Source organism: Drosophila kikkawai, chromosome 2R (genome assembly GCF_030179895.1).
Source record: "Drosophila kikkawai strain 14028-0561.14 chromosome 2R, DkikHiC1v2, whole genome shotgun sequence".
NCBI lineage: Eukaryota > Metazoa > Arthropoda > Insecta > Diptera > Drosophilidae > Drosophila > Drosophila kikkawai.
In genome coordinates, this window is record NC_091729.1 from 8,596,504 (window position 1) to 8,619,331 (window position 22,828).

Here is a 22,828-nt window from a genome sequence, read left to right on the forward strand (position 1 = left end):
CGTTTTGTCCGCCTGAGATCCGTTAAACTTCCGTTTTTCTTATTTTTTACGAAGTTTTTGTCTGCTGGGATATCATTGAAAAAACTAAGACCAAAGAGTATAGAACTATAATTCTATACTCTTTGCTAAGACACTATAACCATTCCTTATTAAATTTGTTCATGGTGGAAACGAGTTATTTAGATATCGATAGCGAATGCGGTTGGTGGGTTATCGGACTTCAGCCAGTCCTGCCAGACCGATCAAAAAGTTACCATTTACAGTGTTGAGTAATTTCGCTACTGATGACGTTTTTTCGCATTGTATTTTGAAGAATATTTTAATGTGAAAAAGTGTGATATTTGCAAAATGCAAACTCACACAACACGCAAGTAACACGCCAAGTGTCGCGTACCAACAAGCAACCCGAGGAGAACACCCCTGCCCAGCTGGCAGAGGTCACCAGAAGGCAGCAGCGAAAGTTGCGTTGCTGTCGTTTCCGCACTCGCAGCGCAGTGAGGGAAGGAGAGGGAGGAGCGGAAAGTTGGTCGGAAGCGGAGAGAGGGCAAGGGCGGAGAAGAACCGGAGGCGGAGGAGGAACTCACCCATCGGAGACGACCTTGGGAGTGGCAGCGGCCCAATATGCACAACAACTCCACGAAGACCAAGGAAATGTTCATCGTGCGTGCTCTAGAAAAGATCCTTGCCGACAAGGACATTCGGCGCTCCCACCATTCGCAGCTGAAGAAATCCTGCGACTCGGCGCTGGAGCAGATCAAGGCAGAGCTGATCAGCGCCGGACAGATCGCCGAGGGCAACGAGCTGCCCTGCGCCGCCCTCCCGCTGCCAAAGAACGATGCGGCGAGCATCATCAATGCGGAAACCTACTTTTTGCCCTTCGAGCTGGCTTGCAAGAGCCGCTCGCCCCGAATCGTGGTCACGGCCTTGGACTGTCTGCAGAAGCTTATTGCCTATGGCCATCTCACCGGTTCCATCCAGGACTCGGCGAATCCCGGTCACTTGCTGATAGACCGCATCGTGGTGACCATTTACGGATGCTTCAGCGGGCCCCAAACGGATGAGGGCGTTCAGCTGCAGATCATCAAGGCGCTGCTCACGGTGGTCACCTCGCAGCATGTGGAGATCCATGAGACCACGCTGCTGCAGGCGGTGCGCACTTGCTACGACATCTACCTGTCCAGCAAGAACTTGGTCAACCAGACAACGGCCCGAGCGACGCTTACCCAGATGCTAAACGTGATCTTTGCCCGCATGGAAAACCAGGTGTACGAGGTGCCGCCTCCGCCTTCGCATCCAATGAACGGCAGCGTTCACTCCGAGGACTGGACCAACGGTGGTGGAGAGGAGGCATTGGGGGATGCTGACGAGGTTATTGCCTCCGAGATTCTGGCGGAGATCATAACAGGTGCGTGGTAGGGGAAGAGGCAACGCCTCAAACTATCTGCCCAAAGTCTTTATCGAATCAATTGCTTGTCCAATAAATAAGCATGAGTCAGGCCAAGTAAATTTCCGATAAGGTGTAAGCGACGCTCTCCCCACCTGGTTTTGATTACTCAATTTATGTTTCCTTGTTTCGTACATTCCAGCCGCTTATAATGAGGCCACTAAGGACCAGGAATCTGGCGGAGATGCTGAGCCCATTGCCAATGGAAACGACTCCTCGTCGCACTCCGATCACGACAGCGTGGAACTACACAGCGAGAACGATGCGGTGGTCACGGCCAAGTTCACGCACATTCTGCAGAAGGATGCCTTTCTAGTGTTTCGTTCCCTGTGCAAGCTATCGATGAAACCGCTGCCGGAGGGTCATCCCGATCCCAAGTCGCATGAGCTGCGCTCGAAGGTGCTGTCGCTGCACCTGCTGCTGCTAATTCTGCAGAATGCCGGACCGGTTTTTCGCTCGAACGAGATGTTTATCATGGCCATCAAGCAGTATCTGTGCGTGGCCTTGTCCAACAACGGGGTGAGCCTCGTGCCGGAGGTCTTCGAGCTGTCGCTGTCGATTTTCGTGGCCCTGTTGTCCAACTTCAAGGTGCACCTTAAGCGCCAGATCGAGGTCTTTTTCAAGGAGATATTCCTCAACATCTTGGAGGCGAACTCGAGCAGCTTCGAGCACAAGTGGATGGTGATCCAGGCGCTGACGCGGATCTGTGCCGATGCCCAGTCGGTGGTGGATATCTATGTGAACTACGACTGCGACTTCTCGGCAGCAAACCTTTTCGAGCGGTTAGTCAACGATCTGTCGAAGATTGCCCAGGGGCGGCAGGCCCTCGAGCTGGGCGCCAATCCCATGCAGGAGAAATCAATGCGCATTCGCGGCCTGGAGTGCCTGGTTTCCATACTTAAGTGCATGGTGGAGTGGAGCAAGGACCTGTACGTTAACCCCAATATGCCTGCTCCCCCCTTGCAGGTACAATCGCCAACGGCCACTGAGCAGGATCAGGCGGATATAACCATCCAGACCGCGCACAGCGGCTCGAGCCACAGCCTCAACTCGAATCAGGAGCAGCTTCAGGATCTGCCCGAGGCGCTTGAGGAGCGCAAGATGCGCAAGGAGGTCATGGAAACGGGCATTGAGCTTTTCAATCGCAAGCCGAAGAAGGGCGTCCAGTTTCTGCAGGAGAAGCAGCTTCTGGGCCCCACCTGCCAGGACATTGCCCACTGGCTGCACGAGGACGAGCGATTGGATAAGACCGTCATTGGAAATTACCTGGGTGAGAACGACGACCACTCCAAGGCAGTGATGTGTGCCTACATCGACGACTTCAACTTTCGCCAGTTGGAAGTAGTGGCCGCCCTAAGGATACTGCTCGAGGAGTTCCGGCTGCCGGGCGAGGCGCAGAAGATAGATCGGTTGATGGAGAAGTTCGCCAGCAGGTACTGCGAGTGCAATCCGCAGAACCAGCTCTTCCAGAGCGCCGACACAGTCTACGTGCTGGCCTTCAGCATCATTATGTTGACTACGGACCTGCATTCGCCGCAGGTCAAGCACAAGATGACCAAGGAGCAGTACATCAAAATGAACCGCGGCATCAGCGACAGCAAGGGGGACCTGCCTGAGGAGTACCTGTCCTCCATCTACGACGAGATTGCCGAACACGAGATCAAGATGAAGAACAACTCGGGTATGCTCCAACAGCCCAAGCCCCTGGGCAAGCAGGCCTTCATCACGGAGAAGCGGCGCAAGCTGCTGTGGAACATGGAAATGGAGGTCATTTCCCTGACGGCCACCAATCTGATGCAATCCGTGTCCCACGTCAAGTCGCCCTTCACTTCGGCGAAGCATCTGGAGCACGTGCGTCCCATGTTCAAAATGGCCTGGACGCCCTTCCTAGCCGCCTTTTCGGTGGGCCTGCAGGACTGCGATGATCCGGAAATTGCATCCCTCTGTCTGAACGGAATCCGCTGTGCCATTCGGATCGCCTGCATCTTCCACATGTCGCTCGAGCGGGACGCCTATGTGCAGGCCCTGGCGAGGTTCACCCTTCTGAATGCCAACTCGCCCATTAACGAAATGAAGGCCAAGAATATCGACACCATCAAGACGCTGATTATGGTGGCTCACACAGATGGCAACTACCTGGGCAGCAGCTGGCTGGATATCGTCAAGTGCATTAGCCAGCTGGAGCTGGCCCAGCTTATTGGGACCGGGGTACGGCCCCAGTATCTTTCTGGAGCGCAAACCACTCTGAAGGACTCGCTGAATCCGAGCGTGAAGGAGCACATCGGCGAGACGAGCAGCCAGAGCGTGGTGGTGGCCGTCGATCGCATCTTCACTGGTTCCATGCGACTGGATGGCGATGCCATCGTCGACTTTGTGAAGGCCCTGTGTCAGGTTTCGGTGGACGAACTGCAGCAGCCGCAGCCAAGGATGTTCTCCCTGCAGAAGATCGTTGAGATTAGCTACTACAACATGGAGCGCATCCGTTTGCAGTGGTCGCGCATATGGCAAGTGCTGGGCGAGCACTTCAATGCCGTCGGATGCAACAGCAACGAGGAGATCTCCTTCTTTGCCCTGGACTCGCTGCGTCAGCTGTCGATGAAGTTCATGGAGAAGGGCGAGTTCAGTAACTTCCGTTTCCAGAAGGACTTTCTGCGGCCCTTCGAGCACATCATGAAGAAGAACGCATCGCCGGCTATTCGCGACATGGTGGTGCGCTGCATCGCCCAGATGGTGAACTCGCAGGCCCATAATATTCGCTCTGGCTGGAAGAACATCTTCAGCATCTTCCACCTGGCAGCGGGAGACCACGAGGAGCCGATTGTAGAGCTCGCCTTTCAAACCACTGGCAAGATCATCGGGGACTTGTACCAGCGCCAGTTTGCCATCATGGTGGACTCGTTCCAGGATGCTGTCAAGTGCCTGTCCGAGTTCGCCACCGCCCGCTTTCCGGACACCAGCATGGAGGCCATCCGCCTAGTGCGCACCTGCGCCCAGTGCGTCCACGAGGCTCCCCAGTTGTTCGCCGAACATGCAGGCATGGAGAATGACGCCTCGGTGGCCGAGGAGGATCGCGTGTGGGTGCGCGGGTGGTTCCCCATGCTCTTCTCGCTCTCGTGCGTGGTTAACCGCTGCAAGCTGGACGTTCGGACCCGAGCCCTGACCGTGCTCTTTGAGATTGTGAAGACGTATGGCGAGAGCTTCAAGCCCAACTGGTGGAAGGACCTGTTCAACGTCATCTTCCGCATCTTCGACAACATGAAGCTGCCGGAGCACGTGACCGAGAAGTCCGAGTGGATGACGACCACCTGCAACCATGCGTTATACGCCATCATAGACGTCTTTACGCAGTACTTTGACGTGCTCGGCCACTTGCTGCTGGAGGAGCTCTTCGCCCAGCTGCACTGGTGCGTTCAGCAAAGCAATGAGCAGCTTGCACGATCCGGCACCAACTGCTTGGAGAACCTGGTCATCTCGAATGGCTTCAAGTTCAACGAGTCCACCTGGGACAAGACCTGCCAGTGCATCCTGGACATATTCAACGCCACACTTCCCCAGGAGCTGCTGAGCTGGCGCCCAAAAGCACATTCCAGTAACAATCAGCCCCAGGATCACAACCAGTTCGAGGCACTGCACATCCGCTGTGTGGTACAGCTGGAACTGATTCAGACCATGGACAACATCGTATTCTTTCCGGCCACATCCCGGAAAGAAGATGCCGAAACTCTGGCCCAAGCGGCTGCGGACTTGACTGGCGGCAGGAACGGATCGCAGGCCCAGCTCCTCGAGTGTCAGCGGGAGGAGCAGGGAATGTACGGCTACTTAAGAACCCGACAGCTGCTCACTCTAGCCGACTGCTTAATGCAGTCGCATCGGTTCGCCAAACGCTTTAATACCGACCACGATCAGCGCAGTCTTCTGTGGCGGGCAGGGTTCAAGGGGTCGGTGAAGCCGAATCTGCTCAAGCAGGAGACCTCGTCCCTGGCCTGCGTTCTGCGCATCTTTTTTAAGATGTACGGCGATGAGAACCGGCGCAGCGACTGGCCGGGCATCGAGCAGGAGCTGGTCCAGGTCTGCAAGGAGGCGCTGGGTTACTACCTGAGCTTGCAAAGCGAGGCCCACCGAGATGCCTGGACATCGCTTCTGCTGCTCATCCTGACGCGACTGCTTAAGATGTCCGATGCAAGGGTAAGCATACAAAAATATTACTGATTGAATCTAAATACTTGAATTTTAAGTGTAAAACAGAGATAGCAAGAAACAGTTTTTTTCTGTCCCAAATGAAGCCTTATTCACGGACATTCACGGTCTCAATCATTTTTATTAAAGAGCTGTTTCAATTTATTATTTGAATTATTCCTCTTCTACTGATTGTGCGAGTGTTCCACCTAATCGCACTTCATATGATATGGGAAATATGACACTTAAAGAATTAAATAATATAAATAAATAATAATAATAAATTAAAAAAAGTTAGAGGTATCGCAAAATTTAGTACAAATCAATTAATCTATTATATTTAGAATCGATTTTATTGAGAGCCGGAAATAAATCGATTTTTACTAAAAAATTCTAAAAATAAATTAATTAAAATCGAAAATTAAAACTATTAATTTATATTCAAAATAAATTAATATATTTTTTTTTTGTTCTACACATTTTATCTGTCGATATTTGTATTTAAATAATAACTAAAGAAATAACTTTTTGGTGTTATTCACCCATTATACTGTTTTATGATATTATAAAACACTGAAAATTATAATTAAATTAATACGTCAAAAATGTAGAATTTTGTACTTAACTTTTCCACAAGGTCACATGCGCGTTTAACTTTTTCGATTAAATCGATTCTAAAAATTTAAATCGATGTTTCCCATAATTGAACAAATTCGATTAATGGGTTTTATTTCCAGTTCTTCTGTAAATGTATTTTTAAACGTAGCGAAATCCCAAATTTAGATTCAGCTTGATCTATCGCATATATAAAATAATAATAATAAATAAATAATAATATAATATAATATTAAAAAATATACAAATAAAATAGATAATACATTTCGGTTATTTTTTTCGATAATATCGACGTTCTAACATTAAAACTCCTTTTTTTATTTGAAAAATTTCATATTCAAAGTTTACGATATTTTTGATTCAGACTTTACATCGCGATATACATTCCTAATAATAACCCCATTTTGTAGATATTTTTTTATAAATTAATTAATAATAATCATTCCTAAATTAATAAAAATCTGTCAACATTTTGTAATATCTTTTAGTTTGCAACCCACGTGTCCAACTACTACAGTCTGCTGTGCGAGATGATGTGCTTCGACCTCAAGCCCGAACTGAGAAGTGTCCTTAGGCGTGTGTTCATGCGCATAGGTCCAGTATTTAATATAATGAGCGTTAAATAGTCACGGAGGAGCCTCCTCAGCCGCCTAGCTAATTGACTTGGCCATGTTAATAGAACGATATCCTCCCCCATCCCTTCCCTCAAATCATAGTTTATTGTGCACTATTTTCGGTTCCATCGGCTTTGTTGTTATGTTGGCACCTAATCATACACGAATAAGTATATTTTTATTATATTAAACAAAAAAAGAGAAAGAAAGAAATACATAAGGCAATATGTAATGTTTTTTAGGCTTAACATGGAATGTTGTTGTTTTTATATACATAGTTATCCTAATGCTATGTAAGGCTTTAATGTGTGCGTGTCTATATAGTTTCCTTCAGTTACGAATTTTGAAAATTGTTTTCTCCGGAGCAACCACACACTTTAATATTCACCTATTATTATCAATAAATGTGTAGCGTAAATACCGATTAAACAGCATATTGTGCAGCCTGTGTATATCGCTAGTTATTAATTTAAATCAAAATATATACAAATAAATATATTTCAAATATACAATACAAAATTTATTACCAATGCGGAGTGTTCGGTTCTGTGATTGACTTTTCCCCATCATGCATATAAAGATCAAGTTCAAGGTATGTGCTACATATGTATATGTTATGTGGGATGTTTATATGAGTGCTATCGTGCGCCCAGATATGTAGCATCTTTATATTTCAGACGCGATTCCTCCAAATTAGTTTTTAATTCAAAAATATCACGCGCTGCTCTCTTCTTAAAAAATCTACAACAAAGCCAATTAAATGGTTAGAATTTGGCGTATATTTTTGTCAAGCTTCTTGCCATGTGTCCAGTCTTTGGTGCCCAGATTTATGGCATTTTTATTATACCGAGATATGTGCTACGAATTTGTTTAAACGAATGTGAGAGCCTCTTGATTTTATGTTTGATCAAAGTGTTTTTTTTAAATCTTAACGTAGGGAATACTAATATCGGAGTGGTTTTGTTAATTAAATATTTGAATATGTACATCTTATATCTGTTTGAAATTGAAATTTAAAATACTCTTTTATTGCTGGGAACCAATAAATATTTCATTAAAATACAAAAATTAAGATTTTTTAAGGAAATATTAATTGGTGCAAAGCAATAAAGAGTATTTATAATTTCAGGTTGTCTAAGCTGCATAAGCATACATACCTTGATGAGAATTAAATCTTTATGCGTTCGCGACACCTCTGCGTTTAATAGCCCAAAAAGTAATTTTTTCTGCTTGAAATGAGACGTTGTTTAGGCAAGAGGGTCCATTGGAATATTCCAAGACAAGTTTATCGTTTTGTTTTTGGCAATATTCGTACCTTAGTCACTGCCACTGTCCACATGACATGGGGCAGCGTTGTTGTTTATTTGCCGGCTAAACAGATCGATTAGCACGCAGCACCGACTGCAAACTGGCCGAAACTGAGAAGATCGGGTAGGAATCAATGGGCCTTGTGTGAAGAAGATTACTTTGGGGAAGAGGCTTTCGTGTGTGATTTGGAAATTCTTAGCCACACGCTAATCAATCTTGTTAATATGTCAATTCCAGTGGAAACTTAATCTCGATCTCGCTTTCTGATTCGATTTGCGATTTGTATCACATTGGTGGGTGCTAATTGCGAGCGCTTACGTACGGAGGAAGACAAATATTTTCTGTGCAAGGAGAGAGAGAGAGTACAGAGAGTCACCATGTATCATACTCTGAAATCTCACCTCGATCCGACTTAAGCTAACCGCAAACTAAAGTTCAAGATCTTTGACAAAGCACGCAGCCCGTACTCTTATATATGCCTAATAAAAGTGAATTATGGCGTCCAACAGCTGCTGGAAAAACAGAATAAAAACAAATCCTTCGCCACGCGTGTTACCAGCTCAGAAATAATTTAGAAAACAAACATGGTCCAATTACCCTGCACATCATAAAGGAGACTGACAAGACTTCTTGTATGGCATATAGACGTTTGATCAACTTAACAAAAAATAATAAAATCTTTTGGGTTTTTGCAACTAAAAAGGTCACAATGAATAGTCGCCTTTACCTTGGAGAGTTGGTTGAACTGTCTAAACGCTTTCTTCCCATTCCATTGGTCTTGATGAAAACAGTAACCTCTTGAGATAAAAGTTATCTGTGTAAATATCCAAAAATAATCTCTCTAGTTTCTGGTAAATATTTACTTTTCAACTACGGGTTTTCTTGTTATTATTCTAAAGCTATAGTTGTTGATGTCTTATTAAATTTAAGAATAATGAAATTACCTGCGAAATAAACAAATTTTAAGGACTGAAATGGTAACAGGATTAAGACACTTCACCCCCTTAGGTCATCTTTAAATAAGGATTCGATTTTCCTTTAACTCTTGGCTTATTTGACTTTCTGAAAGATCTGTCAGTAAGTGCAAACCTATTTAATTTGTGATCACGTATTCTCTGCTCCTTTTCGCATTCAATTTGCACCGATCACGGTGCACACTCCCGTTCCCGACCCAAAACTTTGCCCGTCACATGGGCTGAGTTAATTCCCATTAACAATAATTACTCGACCTTGAAGTGGGCTGTCTGAACGGGAGCTTAAATCAAATTCTAACCAGATACATTCGCATTCCCATTTTCATTTCCATTTCCATTTTGCAAAACGGTGAGCGGAAAGCCAAAAGGCGGAAGCAAACGGGTAGAGCTGCACGTGAGGTGGGGTCGCTGGGATGACTGGGGGCGGCAAATGGGGCGGGGGTTGCAAAGCGCAAACAATAATGCACGGCTAATTGGAAAACAAGCTCGGCGGCGCACTGTGAAAATAGTGCGATAAGACTTAAGCCTAACGCAAACAGCCACAAGAAGATTTCACACGAGCCGAATTAATTGCGCATACGCAATGTTGGCCAGCGTATCCCCGATCGGAGCTGGATGCGAGCTCGAATGGGAAATGTGTGTGAAAAAGTTTAACCAATTATATCCCATTGTGCATCGGAGAGAAAACAAAACAACAGCAGCGGCCAGAATTGAAATTAGTGACAAATTCTACTCTTAACTCGCTGAAGTGGCTTCGTGCTAAGCGGTGACTGTGCACAACCTAATGGACTAATGGAATAACATGAGCAGCGCGTTGATGGAAATTATGGATCCCTCTGGTCCCTTCCCTTCCCTTACCTACCACTTCGCTTCGCCCTGACCATCCCGGCCAGGTCTCCGTTGAGAGAGCCGATTCCCCTCAAATATGCTACGATTAGCGTGTCGCCATCGCCCTCGTCATTTCCAGCACCATGCCCATCCCCTCATCCCCTCATCCCCTACCACGATCCATGATACTTATATATTGAGATATATGTAAAAACTTGTGAAAGTATGTGCGTTCCAGTACGCGCGATCGCGATCACGCTTTAAGTCCCACAGCAGCAACAAAAACAATGCACAAAAGTTCAACAACAAAACCGAAAAAAATAAATTTACGGCATGTATGGAGCAATTTACAAAGTGTCTAGCACAGTGGAATGAATGAGAAGTTTTAGTGCCCAATATTTTTGTCATTTTTTGTTAATTTGCTATTTGGTAAAGTTGTTATTATTATCGTTCAGTTTTAAATAAAGTGAAATAGCTACTTCAAAGGCAGAGAATACAAGGTCAAACTGCACCTTTTCTATAAGTTTTATGACTATCTTAATATTTTATTGAATTTTTAATAGATTTTTTATATATTGGTATAGTTTTATATTGTTCATAAAATAGGTATAGAAACCGCAATGATATTTACATAAATATACATTTTATTTTAGTGTAACACTTCTTCTATAGGGAATAGCAGTGATTCTACATCAGCGCATAAGCTTTTTCTTTTTTTTCATAAAAGAATTTTGATAAAAGAATCTGTATTGAATATAGAAATCTACTAAGAATTCTTTAAAGAAGTTTGTGCTTTTTTATTGCATTTTTTCAATCAGTTAATTAACAAATTAATTATAAAACCCAATGCCACGCCATCTAATTAAAATGCAATCGATCATGGAGCACCAGAGAAATTGACTTTAATTAGGAACCACTCGATTTCCTTTCGATCTATCCATTTCTGACCACCGATCCCGGCCAGCCTTCAATGCAGAGTCAAGGTCAAATGGTGAGCTAGTGCAAACAAACAGACTACCGGGTGCTGGCAGCTCTGTGAAATCGAAAACGAACTTATTACGTATTCGCCCCATAGTGCCGGGCTCAAGTACGGCTGGCCAGCGGCAAACTATTGAACCCGGCCGCTCTGTCAACGGTTCTAATGACGCCGCAGCCGCAGCAGTAGGCGTCCGCCTCTGCCTAAACCCCCTAACCACCCACGACTCGGGGGTTAAGCGGTAGTTTAGTTCACTGGTTCTGCGACTCTCCTGCTCTCCCATTCTCTATTCTAAAAGGCGGTGGGGCTGCTCTCTTCCACTGCTGCCGCTCGTAAGGTGCGTGCTGCCTTCGCCGACGTTGCCGTCGCTGTCGCTGTCGCCGTCGCCGTCAGGTTTCAAGTCAGCGGCGCTGCCCGGGTCCGGCAGTCTACAATCAGCGGACTAACCAAACAGTCAGCGCTCCATAAGTTCCGCGATTCGTGATATTCCCGGCTACCGGTCCTATAAAGCACTTGGTGCGATCCCCAGGGAAAGTCAGACGCGTGCCACCATTCGCGAGTGAAACAACACTTACCAGACCTCCAGAGTCCTTCAAGAGACAATCCAAACAATCCGTACATCCAGCTAACAAAGATGAGCCATCACTGGGGTTACACCGAAGAGAACGGTAAGCTCTCGTGCCTTGGCCAGAAAGAGCACTCGCACTCGCTCCGGTCTCCACTTGTTTGTTTTGAGTTTTGCCAGCTTCCGAATCAGGTTCCCGCTTTGGGCTACGGTTTGTTTACTTTGCTCCGTTGTCTGGCCTTCGTCTAATCAGACATCGCCCGTCTGCTTCGGTTCCGAATTAAGTATTTTGAGTCATATGCACACGATGCGCATGCGTGGCTCAACAACAAGATTTTCTCCGGTTTCCATACCTTCACCCCGCCAAAAGATGCTCCCGTGCAGTGGGTCGCGTAAGCGAAATTTCCACAACAATTCAACAACGGTGCGGCAATCTTTTGTAAAGAAAACATCTGTTGTCTTGTATATAAGAACTCACGACACAGGAATTTTGTTTTTATGGCAAACATGATCTATCTGACGAAAAACGTCACACCCTGGAATCAGACAGGGCTCTTTAAATTAGTCGTTAAACGATAAGATATTGGCTAGATATATGTAGCTGGCCAAAGGCGTAGACTTCGAGGGGTAAGCCTAACCCAATAAAGCGTCAAAACAATAAAGACAAACAACTGGAGCGATGTGTGAGTAAACCCTTAATAAATAGGCAATTAGTCAGATAATTTACCACTTAAACGCACTCCAAAACAGTCTATGAATCGCGTTATCTAAGATAGGGTATTCTAGATTGCAACGGCGAGAGGAGGAAAGAGAAATTAAGTAAGAGTATCGACTGCGGGGATTACTTCCGACTTTGGTTTAAGAACCGATTACACAATGCCTCCCAATGCGATTCCTAATGCTTTTCATCAACGCCCTGCACTTCGATTTCATGCCCCATAAGCCAAAGCAGTGAACGATGAATTGCGCAAACAGACCCCCCGTCATTAGAGGCGGACACTCATGAATATTGGGCATAAATTAAGTCGTAGGGGAGCGCTGCTTTGCGTCGGGGAGTTTCGCACGAGCTGGGTCTCGTGATCGGGTGCTTCCCACCAAGCCACCGACCGATCGGCCCCCGCCAGAGTCAACCGCCTCGCGGAGCAAACGAGTTCGACTTCGACTCGTAGTTCGAGTTCTCGAGCGACCGATCGGGCATTCGATTCGATTGTTTTCGCAGCCGACTTGGCTCCGTCTCTTTCTGCACAGCCCCAGCCCCCGACTCCGGAGCGTCCCTCTTCGCGGCTTTGAAGGCGGTTCATTTGCTTGTCAAGTGCATGTTCTTCGGCGCTTAAGGACACATGACGGACACGGCCGGACCGGTTCCAGAGCTGGGCCAAAGTCTTGGTCTTACGTATACGTAATTTGCCTTGTCCACGTATCGTATGCTTGATAAATAACACCAATAGAATACATACGACTACGCAGCGTTAGCGACATATCAATTTAGAAGGCGAAAGAGAACCCCTATTTTTTGACAATTTCAATTGATTTGCTTAACTGGGCGTGATTGCTCTGATTGATTCGATGTCGATGCCTATTTCGATACTGATTTCGCATCGCGCCGCGCTGGTAACTTTCCAGCGCAAGAAGAGCCTTATCAGCAAGCTCCTCCCTTATAAGCGAAAATGCCCACATTAGGCATGAGAAACTTCTGTGTCATATATTTGTGCTCTCGGCCGAGATTGCGCGATCAGTGCAGCCGCCGTCCTTATCAGAAAGCCCAGGTTGAGTCTCACCCCTGGCACTGTCAGAACTGTCTGAATGGTAGCCGACACGCTTCCATCTGGACAATACAGATTACTACTCGCGTGTCTACATGTGTGTGAAGATCAATCAACTGTCCCGAAGCCGATTTCCTATCTATCAGCTGATTAAATCGCCAGTGCCGTAACACTCTTGGCCCTGCCCTACTGGCTCAAACCAATCCCGTAAGTGGAGGTATCTTTGTCGGAACTTTTCTTTATCTTGCGATGATACACGCATTCTGGTTGGCGAACAAAATAAGTGTACTAGATGTTTGTATCATTAAATTGTCATTATCAGAATGATCGATGGATTTCTAACGCTTTTAAGCAATATACTATATATTTTTTTGTTGACTTATCAATTTCTCGGCTGGATCAGAATTACTCACGAAATAATTGAGTCAGTCTAAAATTGCACTACAATGACGTATATTTCATTCGATTCTATCGATTCAATGCGTTTTTATTTACCATTTAATCATCAGATCAGATCCCGACCAGGTCATTAAAGACAATATTTATTATAGGGTTGGAAAAACAGAAAGAAATAGACTCGCGAAAATAATTTCTCACGCAAGGAACGTGCGAGAGATATCGCCAGTTTGATATTATTTTTGGCCGGCTATATAGATATATACCACTTGACTTGCCAATCCAGATATTTTATTGGGCGCGCTAATAAAATTATTCCGATGAAAAGCAAATTTTTATTCGCATATATATATGTATGTATAAAAAATCGTTATAAAAAAACAAGGCATCAGTTTTCGGGTTGGAAAATTTTAGGAAAACCAAAAACACTTTGCTCACATAAACGGATCTTGAACGTGACTACTTACGTTCTCATCTCGAACGTCGAACATTTCCAGGGGAAAACTTTTCATTAGGCACTTCGGTTACGAACGCTTTTCGTTTTTCTAAGTTTTGTGGCAATTCAATTATTCCATTTGCGTTTTTATTGTCACCGTTTCTCACATGCAAACAAATAATTACAGCAAAAATTTTAGCAGGTGATTGAAGGGTTGGACGGGGTGGCTATTTATTTGTTTTCTTCCCCATTAGATAAATGTCGTGTTCGTGGCCCAGGTAGACCATGGCCTGAAGGCACTTCTGGGGCTTCTTGCAGCGCCAACTGGGTGATAAAAATAGTGGGCCAGAGTGGTCGAGGCTTTTCGTTTTTTAGCCTGGTCAATTGAGTGCCTATAAAAAGACATATAACCGGGAGACAAAAGCCCCAGCACTGCAGTTGTATATATCAGATACTGACTCACAACTCGGAATTCGAAACTCAAGGGGGACAGATGGCAGGAGGTGGGGTTTCTGCCCAAACCAGTTTTTTCGAGTACTTCCTTACGATCGCTCACAGGAAGGAAAAAACACGCGACAAACTCATGCCTCCCTCCAAATACGATGATTCCCCAGCAGATATAATCATCCCAAGGCTCGCTTAGAACGTTCTGCTCGTAAATCGCAAATGCTAATTGCTAACTTTTTATTATAACATTTAATGGCTTTTTTAAGCTGTCGGAAAGATTTAAAGGCAACTAATTCGTGCATCTACGTATGTATTTCGTTCTCGGGTCCTCGGTGCTTGTGACAAATGGGGAAGTCGAGACTACAACGTTTAGGAAAATCCTGGCTTGGGAAATATTTGTTGCAGACTCCATGTTATGTTTGTTTCCGGTACAAGTTCTCCCCAACAGCGTCAGCGTTCGCGTTTTCTGTTCTGTCGGGGTATTTACGGAGATATGAATATGAATGTGTGCAAAGTGTTTGCGGTAACTCAATTAAAAAGCCGTTTGGATTTTATCACAGCATTAAAGGCAACAATTACGCCGTTGCCTTTGTTTCTTCTGATCTTAATTGAAATGGTATAAACTGCAAAAGCGATGATGCATTATTTGATGAGCGTGCCGAAAGATAAATTTACCCTTTGTAAAGTAGAAAAGTAAAATGGTGCTATTTAGGAGGGTTCGTTTAATCAGCTTCAAGGGACCCCGAGCCCATATATTGCCGAGTTCAGACTGGTTATTTCCGATCTCTAGCTTTCTGTTTAAACAAGTGTGCTATTTCCTTGCTGGTGTTTGCTTTTTTTTACTTTTAATTTGTGGCAGTCCATTGTTATCGCAGACACTGCAAAAACGACGCCAGCTGATCTTAAAGTATTTACAGCTAAAGTTGACAGTAACAAAATAGTTAAGTACACAAAAACAAATGCCTGGCAGAAGCGTATGTAAATACACATTTAAATTAACAAATGGTGGCATAGTTGGTCTCATAATACCTAAGCATTTAAGCATTATTTATGTGAAAATATACCATATACATATATGTCGTATTTTATGAAGATTTCTGATTTCCCTACGACATAAATTCGATGGCAAATTATAAAAGGCAATGTGCTAAATATGACCGGAAATTTACACTTGGCTGCTAACTCATGAAAGGATCGTGCATGGGGACTCAACTCCGCTCTGTTGTTCTTTTGTATGCCAAACACGGCGTATACGTGACATTCATGCGTCATGTGGGCCCGATTTGCGATTGCATAAACATTTTGCACCTGGAAAGGGAATAAAGATCTTGATTTCGGCTTTGATAAATGCATTTCACCTGACTTTATAATTTATTATCAATTTCATAGAGGACTTTGGGAATCAGTGAAATAAATACGCGAAGCGACAAAACTGTTGACGCTTTGAGCTCGGTGATTTATCATATGACAAATGAGGCTTTGCGCGGTGGTGTCTTCGATAAGAATGCTGACACCCCCTTGGTCCGAGGAAACCAGCCAGCAAACTAACATTATTGCAATTGAGCATTTATAAGGCATTTGTTGGTGGGGTTTAGACAAGCAATGCCCCCCCTTCCAGATTCCGCAAGTAAACACAATGTCAGCCCACACTTTTGCGGTTTATCTGGAGCGTGCGTCTGCAACCTATCCTATCACATGACCAGGCGGGTCTGCGGTCTTCAGAGTGATTTTACTGGCACGTGACGTGGTTCTCTGTGTCAACATTTGCTCTGACTTTGCACACCACTCCGGCAGTAATTAAAAAGAATACGCATACCGGTACATATCTGGATCGTAAACTGCAGCAAACAGGGGATGAGCAAATACTTGTGTTGCCACAGCCGGTAGGTTGGTCAGATAAAAGTCTATGCAAATATTATGACTGCCAGTTGAGTAAACGCCTGGGCTGGCGACACCCCCATAAATATGATTTTGAGTCAATGTTTCAGTAAATAATTATATGTTCGTAAAAATTTTATGGCCAACTATAATCCAGTTGACATTGACAAGTCCTGCAATTATCTAGGTTTAAATGTGCACCTTAAGCTTTATGTGTTTATTTACGTTTTATTCTAGCAAACTAGTTACAAGCTCTCGTTCCTAAGGTTTATTATTTCAATATCTCATTCAATTATTGTGTCTTTTTAAATAAAGTTGTAAAAATTGTTATCTACATCTAAAATTTCTTTAGTTATCATGGTTCACAATTGTTCTTTAATAGCGGTTTGGTTACTATGACTCATGAAAAAAGAGAGAGGGACATTCCCTTGGTTTGAGGGAACTACTCCATCAACCTAGGATTCCTTGGCCTGACGACCTATAATTAACGTCGAGGACTACACTGAATTGATTTTAGTTGATTTATTGTTTGTGTCTTACCGATGGATTAGCACCTGGTTTAAGTGCTAGAGCAAATACCTAATGACTGTGTGTCCTAACCCATTCCTTCCGATTTTGGTTTTTTTCAGGTCCCGCCCACTGGGCCAAGGACTACCCGCAGGCGTCGGGACATCGCCAGTCGCCCGTCGATATCACGCCTTCCAGCGCCAAGAAGGGCAGTGATCTGAAAGTCTCTCCCCTCAAGTGGAAGTATGTGCCGGAGCACACTAAAAGCCTAGTCAATCCTGGTAAGAATATGTTTGGTTTTATTTATTTATTTGATCCTTGTGCAACAACAGACACCTTATACTCGTAAATAAAGTAAAATAAGATTATTAAATGTATTAAATTTAAATTTATTTGTACAATTTTTAGGATACTGCTGGCGCGTGGATGTAAACGGCGAAAAATCCGAGCTGACTGGTGGACCGCTGGGCGACCAGATCTTCAAGCTTGAGCAGTTCCACTGCCACTGGGGTTGCACGGACTCTAAGGGCTCGGAGCACACCGTTGACGGCGTGTCCTACGCCGGCGAGCTGCACCTCGTGCACTGGAACACAACCAAGTACAAGTCCTTTGGTGAGGCTGCTGCTGCTCCCGATGGCCTGGCCGTGTTGGGCGTGTTCCTGCAGGCTGGTGCCCACCATGCCGAGCTGGACAAAGTGAGCAGCTTGCTGCAGTTCGTCCTGCACAAGGGCGACCGCGTCACTCTGCCCCAGGGCTGCGATCCCGGCAAGCTGCTGCCCGATGTGCACACCTACTGGACGTACGAGGGCTCCCTGACCACCCCTCCTTGCTCCGAGTCGGTCATCTGGATCGTGTTCAAGACGCCCATCGAGGTGTCGGACGACCAGCTGAACGCCATGCGCAACCTGAACGCCTACGACGTCAAGGAGGAGTGTCCCTGCAACGAGTTCAACGGAAAGGTCATCAATAACTTCCGCCCTCCGCTGCCGCTGGGAAAGCGTGAGCTGCGCGAGATCGGTGGCCACTGATTGCCCCAAGCCCTGGTCACCGCCGTCTCTTGGATAGTCGACGCCTTCGAGTCACACGCTTAGCTGTTCGCACCTCACACATCGTCACATTCATTAGCGCAGCAGCAGGCTAGGATCGGACTAAGCCTCGAGCTGGACCAGCACACCCCACTGTTCAATTCTCGTCTCTAGTTCGTACTACTCGCAGCAAGCATAACGCCTCCATGGGCATCCGTATCCGTACTCGCATCAGTGTTTGTCTAGCTGTAACCTTAAATGTACGCCTGTTTGTTTGTTTGTTCGTAAATCGTTTGCAAAATGACAATTAGATTAATATTATTATGGTATTACAAACTAAATATAATTTGCTTAAATGTTGCATATGAAGGCCGTGCAGTGCATTTTTATTTTACTCTAAGGTCTTCGTTTGGTTCTTTTACAGCTGGTTTTATGTACATAAATAGTTCATATATTTTGTTATTAATTAAACTATCGTTCTCCTTAGGAATTCAGGATCACTAGAATTCAGTAGAGGTGTTCTTAGACACTATCTGACTGACCAAAGTGTGGCAAAAACCAATCGGAGAATGGTGTAGTTTGATACCCTATCGGATACCCTTCCCTTTGCATTCTTCTCTTGCGGTGTTGCAATTTTCAATTCTAACTCAGTTTAAGCTTATTTAGTCAATTTTGGAGGAACCGTTCATTCGGGATTCTTTCGAGTGACCTCAATCTTTGTATGTGCTTTATAGGTTTGATCCGTACATTAATAGGTATCCGAATGTATCACACCAGCTTTAGTATGCTTTTGTGAAATGCTGGGTAGTGCTTATCCCTCGGGTCTCAAAGAGACTGTTGTTAGCGGGTTAAACATTAGAAAGCATCTGGGTAAGTAGGGGCTCCACTTTAAACCAAGAAAAGATGCTAACTTCGGCACATTTTGCAATTTGTGTATTAAGAATCAATCCATTTTGGTTAAATGAAAAAGAGAAGAACTAAGAACTGATGAAAAAACAAATTTCAGTATTATTTTAGAATTGAATAAAATAAGTAAATCTCAAGTGGAAATATCTATAAATATGTATGATATAGTATTCCGATTTTCATAAATCTAAAACCGAAATTATATAGTAATACAAAATTGCTACAAAATATGTTAAAAGCCAGCAAAGTTATATTTATTTTCCGATCGTTTCTATGGAAGTTATATGATAGAGTCATCCGATCTGGGCCGGTCCGAATAATATACTAGTGAGAAAATTAAGAAGATTGTCTGGATTATCCATTCAGATAGCTACATAACTTAGAGACTAGTTTGCGTAGAAACGGCTCGATCGACTAGGCTATACTTTATAGGGTCGGAAATGACTCCTTTACTGCGTTGAGAACTTTAAGGACATACAAAATTATTTTTGAAAATTTCGAGTTCACATAAGACCACCTGAAGTCGGGGGAATCTATGCAAGTCAGGGAAATGTAAGTCAGTAAAATATATACATATATCACAATTATTTTTATTTATTGAAACGTCTTGAGGACTTGACAATATTTGTACACATGTAGAAATCAGTAACAGAAAAATATACCAAATATAACGATAATAGAACTAATAACCTTCGGTTATAGCTTTCAAGCTATAAACACTAATCTGTTCTTATGGAAAAGTTCTGCAATTCCTTGGGCTTACTTGTCCATTGAAGGAAATAAGAACTTTTTAATTGACCCCACGCCAATTGGTACTCAGCCGCCGAAAATTTACTGGCCAAATACGATGTTGGCTCCGAAGTTAATACGTTTTGTGGGCGGGCATCTCTCAGTTTCGGATGGGAACAATGCAGATCCTGAAAGGATTTGAAGAGGCTGTACTTGCTGACCGCTGAGGCAGCTTGGGGAGTGTTCATCTTCTTCTTGGTCACCCCTTGCCGCGTTCCATTAACAGAAATATCATAGGGCCTGTGAAGATTAAGACTGAATTATGTGAAGGAAAGTAAACATTGGGTTGTACCTTAGTTCCTCGGGCAGGAGCGACCAAGCCAAGCCATTGGGGGAAGGCTGCCAGTCAAGGCGCTGGGAGTGCTCAAAGATTAGATCGCAACTATGGCAAATGCGTATTTGAGGCTTCTGTGGCTGAAATCGCGAATGCTGAAAGGGCCTGTCCTCGAATCGCCCATAGATGGCCCGCTCCAAGGACTCCCGATGGGCATCGGCGCAACAGAAGTTGAGGCTGCTGAAGTAGATGGGCTTGGCGATCAGCGAGTCTATCAACGCGCCCTGCACTCCAAGCACATTCCAGCGCGCAAGCTTATCACTGCACGACATGGATAATGTGCGTTCTCCTCGTCCTGGCTTGGTCCGCAGGGCTCCTGGCGTCTGCTGCATGTCATCGGACCCCACATCCGACTCGGGGCAGCGTATCAGCTTGGCGCCAGTATAAACCATCTCGGATTCTTCCTCATCCAGTCTCTGACGCTTGGCCGGCTTTTCTGCATCTTTCTCCGCCAGTATGCAGGCGTCGCCACAGGGCGTCTGAGTGCTCAGGAAGTGAAACTCCAAGTGATCATCGAGCTGATAGCACTTCTGTTTGCTGTCCCATTGAAAAATCCCCTCCTGCTTCAGCTCTCGATACAGATAGCGCAGGAAGGCTCGACGCGCTAGAACCTCGGCATGGGAATCGTTCAGAAGGTAGCCGTTAGGACATAATCTGGAGGAACCAATGCATTTTGTTCCGCAACCGATGGCCACCACTTTGAGGCTTCCAGTTATCCGGTTGTACTCCACAATCCCGGCTAAAACGGTCCACTGGCTCGGAGTGGGTTTGCCGGTCTTTGGCAGGGATTTAAATTTGTCAAAGCAGAGGTTTGCTATATCCTGTAGGGACGGCTTATTGTTCTCATTAGCACACATTATTTACAATTTGTTTATTTATACCGCTACTAGTGTGACCAGCTTAGCATATTCCGGTTGGTATGTTTTGCATATAACACTCTGGTCACATTGCTCGTTTATTTACTTTCACAGATTCTTGAAATCTACTTGAAACAAACAAAAAGAGGTTTGTTTTATTATTAAACATGCCGAAAGTAGTCTCGCGCAGCATCGTCTGCTCCGATACCAAGGACCAGGAGGAATACAATGAGGAGAAGCCCCTGAACATATACTACTGCCTGTGCAGCAAGATGGCTTTGATTTTGGGTAAGCTAGTTGTGGACATGGAAACCCGCATCGAGTCTCATATTTACACCCATTTATAGATTGCACCCTGGACCAGTTGCCGCTGCGAGAGGTGGACAACGCCCGGGTGATCAATGCCAACGAACACGCGAACAAACTGACTTATAATCCCACCCCAAAGATGCTCTACATAAAGCGCAAGAGCAGGGGCAACGCGATAGAGAAACAGTACCGGTATAAGGTAAGTCGACCCCTGTCTGATTTCCCCAATTTAGCCCACCTTAATATATGTACCTACCATTATCCTGCAGTGCCGCAGCTGCAATTTGCCACTCTACTATCGCCATAGCCCAGACTCCCACGTGACCTTCGTTATGTTCAATGCCCTGATACGCAACAAAGGCGATGCGCCCATGGCCCAACTCCTAAGTGCCGTGGGCAACGGCAAGGGCAATACCAAGCCTGCGGCCGCAAAACCAGCTGCGTCCACCGCAGGCGCCGAGGATTCCGGTATAGTGGACGCCAGTGGAAAGAAGGTCATGGTAACGAGGCACACAAAGAATATGGGCAAGTTCAGCTCGGTTACGGTGTCCACCATCGACGAGGAGGAAGACGAAATTGAAGCGGTAAGTTTTTAGCCTTAGAAATCCATGAAATGATCCTCATACTCGTCTCATTCTACAAACAGCGTGAGATTGCCGACAGCTATGCAAACAATGCGCGTATCATAGAGAAGCAGCTGCAGCGGAAAGGCGGAAAGCTCAGCGACGTGGGCGTCAAAGGAAAGCCAGAAGATGCGCCCCCGCCACAAAAGAAACAGCGCGGCACACTATTGGAGAGATAGTCCAGATTTTGTTCGCCAAATAAATATGGCAGCGTTTCTAAATGTAGTGTATCGCGAGATTACAAAAATGTTTGGGAGTTTGGCTCAAGGTAGGGATGTTTTGCATGGTACCTAACAAGTCCGCATTGAGGATTCGTCGTGGGTCGCTTGGGTTTTAGTTGAACGTGGGACTTGTTCGTCCAGAGTTTTCTTAATACTACATGTTGTCATTGGAGAACAGTGTGTATATAGGAAATAGTCAAGGGGCGGGACGCAGTCCGAAGTAGGTGAGGCCTGTACCTATTCTGGTTGTTTCTGGCCTGCTCGAGCCTGGGACATCTTCAACTCTTGAGGTCTTAAATAAACTTATTTTGGTGATGGGGCAAACTCGACTTAATCAAATAAAGAAAACAATAACCTACTCTCAAGCGAAACTTTTAAATTTCTTCTTTCGCTGGAATAACTGCCAGTGTCGCAAATGCGTTTACCAACACTTTAAGTGCTGCCAACTTTTCAGTTCTGAGTAGATGTAGAATGTCAACAATATGCACAAAGAAGAAGAATTAAAGATTGATGTATTTTTCTAAATGTACATATATTCATAAAACTACCGAGATTTTCGCTATAATACAGTCTCATAGCGACGTTAGCGCTGTTTAGCTCTTAGGAGGGCCCGACAAGCAAAAACCCTACCAAGCACGAAATCATGAGGCTATTCATAAAATTCCATGTTTTTAATAGAGTCACAAGGGCGTAAGAGGGCCTAGCTTGTATAGCAAAGCATTATAGAATTATAATTCTATCATGTAGCAAAACAGGGGAAAACCCCTCAGTACAGTGTTACCAGCCTTATAAGAAAGAATAAATGCCTCACTCTTCAAGTCACTTCTGCAAGGCGTT

The 22,828-nt window shown here is 44.9% G+C and overlaps 4 protein-coding genes across 5 annotated transcripts; 3 read left to right on the plus strand and 1 right to left on the minus strand.

Moving 5' to 3' along the window:
* The first annotated feature begins 261 nt into the window (after nt 1–261).
* On the plus strand, nt 262–7,379 carry Sec71 (ADP ribosylation factor guanine nucleotide exchange factor Sec71). Its single transcript, XM_017181842.3, has 3 exons — nt 262–1,405; nt 1,587–5,629; nt 6,724–7,379. The coding sequence occupies exons 1-3, from the start codon at nt 622–624 to the stop codon at nt 6,859–6,861; spliced, it is 4,965 nt and encodes a 1,654-aa protein (XP_017037331.1). The 5' UTR covers nt 262–621; the 3' UTR covers nt 6,862–7,379.
* Nucleotides 7,380–11,375: 3,996 nt separating this feature from the next.
* CAH1 (carbonic anhydrase 1) lies at nt 11,376–18,321 on the plus strand. Its single transcript, XM_017181814.3, has 3 exons — nt 11,376–11,603; nt 17,050–17,208; nt 17,336–18,321. The coding sequence occupies exons 1-3, from the start codon at nt 11,570–11,572 to the stop codon at nt 17,953–17,955; spliced, it is 813 nt and encodes a 270-aa protein (XP_017037303.1). The 5' UTR covers nt 11,376–11,569; the 3' UTR covers nt 17,956–18,321.
* Nucleotides 18,322–19,434: 1,113 nt separating this feature from the next.
* Nucleotides 19,435–21,542, minus strand: Adat1 (Adenosine deaminase, tRNA-specific 1). 2 transcript variants are annotated; one of them, XM_070284430.1, is made up of 3 exons: nt 21,404–21,542; nt 19,940–20,802; nt 19,435–19,887 (listed from the first exon to the last, which is right to left on the minus strand). In XM_070284430.1, exons 1-3 carry the CDS (start codon nt 21,404–21,406, stop codon nt 19,578–19,580), a joined length of 1,176 nt encoding a protein of 391 aa, XP_070140531.1. In that variant the 5' UTR covers nt 21,407–21,542; the 3' UTR covers nt 19,435–19,577. The 2 variants fall into 2 exon arrangements, with proteins under 2 accessions (XP_070140531.1, XP_017037350.1); XM_017181861.3 differs by lacking the exon at nt 21,404–21,542 and having other exon boundaries at nt 19,940–20,852.
* LOC108085305 (STING ER exit protein) lies at nt 20,920–21,995 on the plus strand. Its single transcript, XM_017181862.3, has 4 exons — nt 20,920–21,126; nt 21,186–21,346; nt 21,417–21,731; nt 21,794–21,995. The coding sequence occupies exons 1-4, from the start codon at nt 21,006–21,008 to the stop codon at nt 21,947–21,949; spliced, it is 753 nt and encodes a 250-aa protein (XP_017037351.1). The 5' UTR covers nt 20,920–21,005; the 3' UTR covers nt 21,950–21,995.
* The last annotated feature ends 833 nt before the right edge of the window (nt 21,996–22,828 follow it).

Bases quoted from the DNA above. Each gene is read 5' to 3' on its own strand.
- LOC108085305 (XM_017181862.3), top strand. From the start codon at position 21,006: ATGCCGAAAGTAGTCTCGCGCAGCATCGTCTGCTCCGATACCAAGGAC. The intron at 21,347-21,416 runs GTAAGTCGACCC...ATTATCCTGCAG, and splicing joins AGAAACAGTACCGGTATAAG to TGCCGCAGCTGCAATTTGCC. The intron at 21,732-21,793 runs GTAAGTTTTTAG...TTCTACAAACAG, and splicing joins AGGAAGACGAAATTGAAGCG to CGTGAGATTGCCGACAGCTA.
- CAH1 (XM_017181814.3), top strand. From the start codon at position 11,570: ATGAGCCATCACTGGGGTTACACCGAAGAGAACG. The intron at 11,604-17,049 runs GTAAGCTCTCGT...GGTTTTTTTCAG, and splicing joins GGGTTACACCGAAGAGAACG to GTCCCGCCCACTGGGCCAAG. The intron at 17,209-17,335 runs GTAAGAATATGT...TACAATTTTTAG, and splicing joins TAAAAGCCTAGTCAATCCTG to GATACTGCTGGCGCGTGGAT.
- Sec71 (XM_017181842.3), top strand. From the start codon at position 622: ATGCACAACAACTCCACGAAGACCAAGGAAATGTTCATCGTGCGTGCT. The intron at 1,406-1,586 runs GTGCGTGGTAGG...CGTACATTCCAG, and splicing joins TCTGGCGGAGATCATAACAG to CCGCTTATAATGAGGCCACT. The intron at 5,630-6,723 runs GTAAGCATACAA...AATATCTTTTAG, and splicing joins TTAAGATGTCCGATGCAAGG to TTTGCAACCCACGTGTCCAA.
- Adat1 (XM_017181861.3), bottom strand. From the start codon at position 20,838: ATGTGTGCTAATGAGAACAATAAGCCGTCCCTACAGGATATAGCAAAC. The intron at 19,888-19,939 runs GTACAACCCAAT...TAATCTTCACAG, and splicing joins CTCCTGCCCGAGGAACTAAG to GCCCTATGATATTTCTGTTA.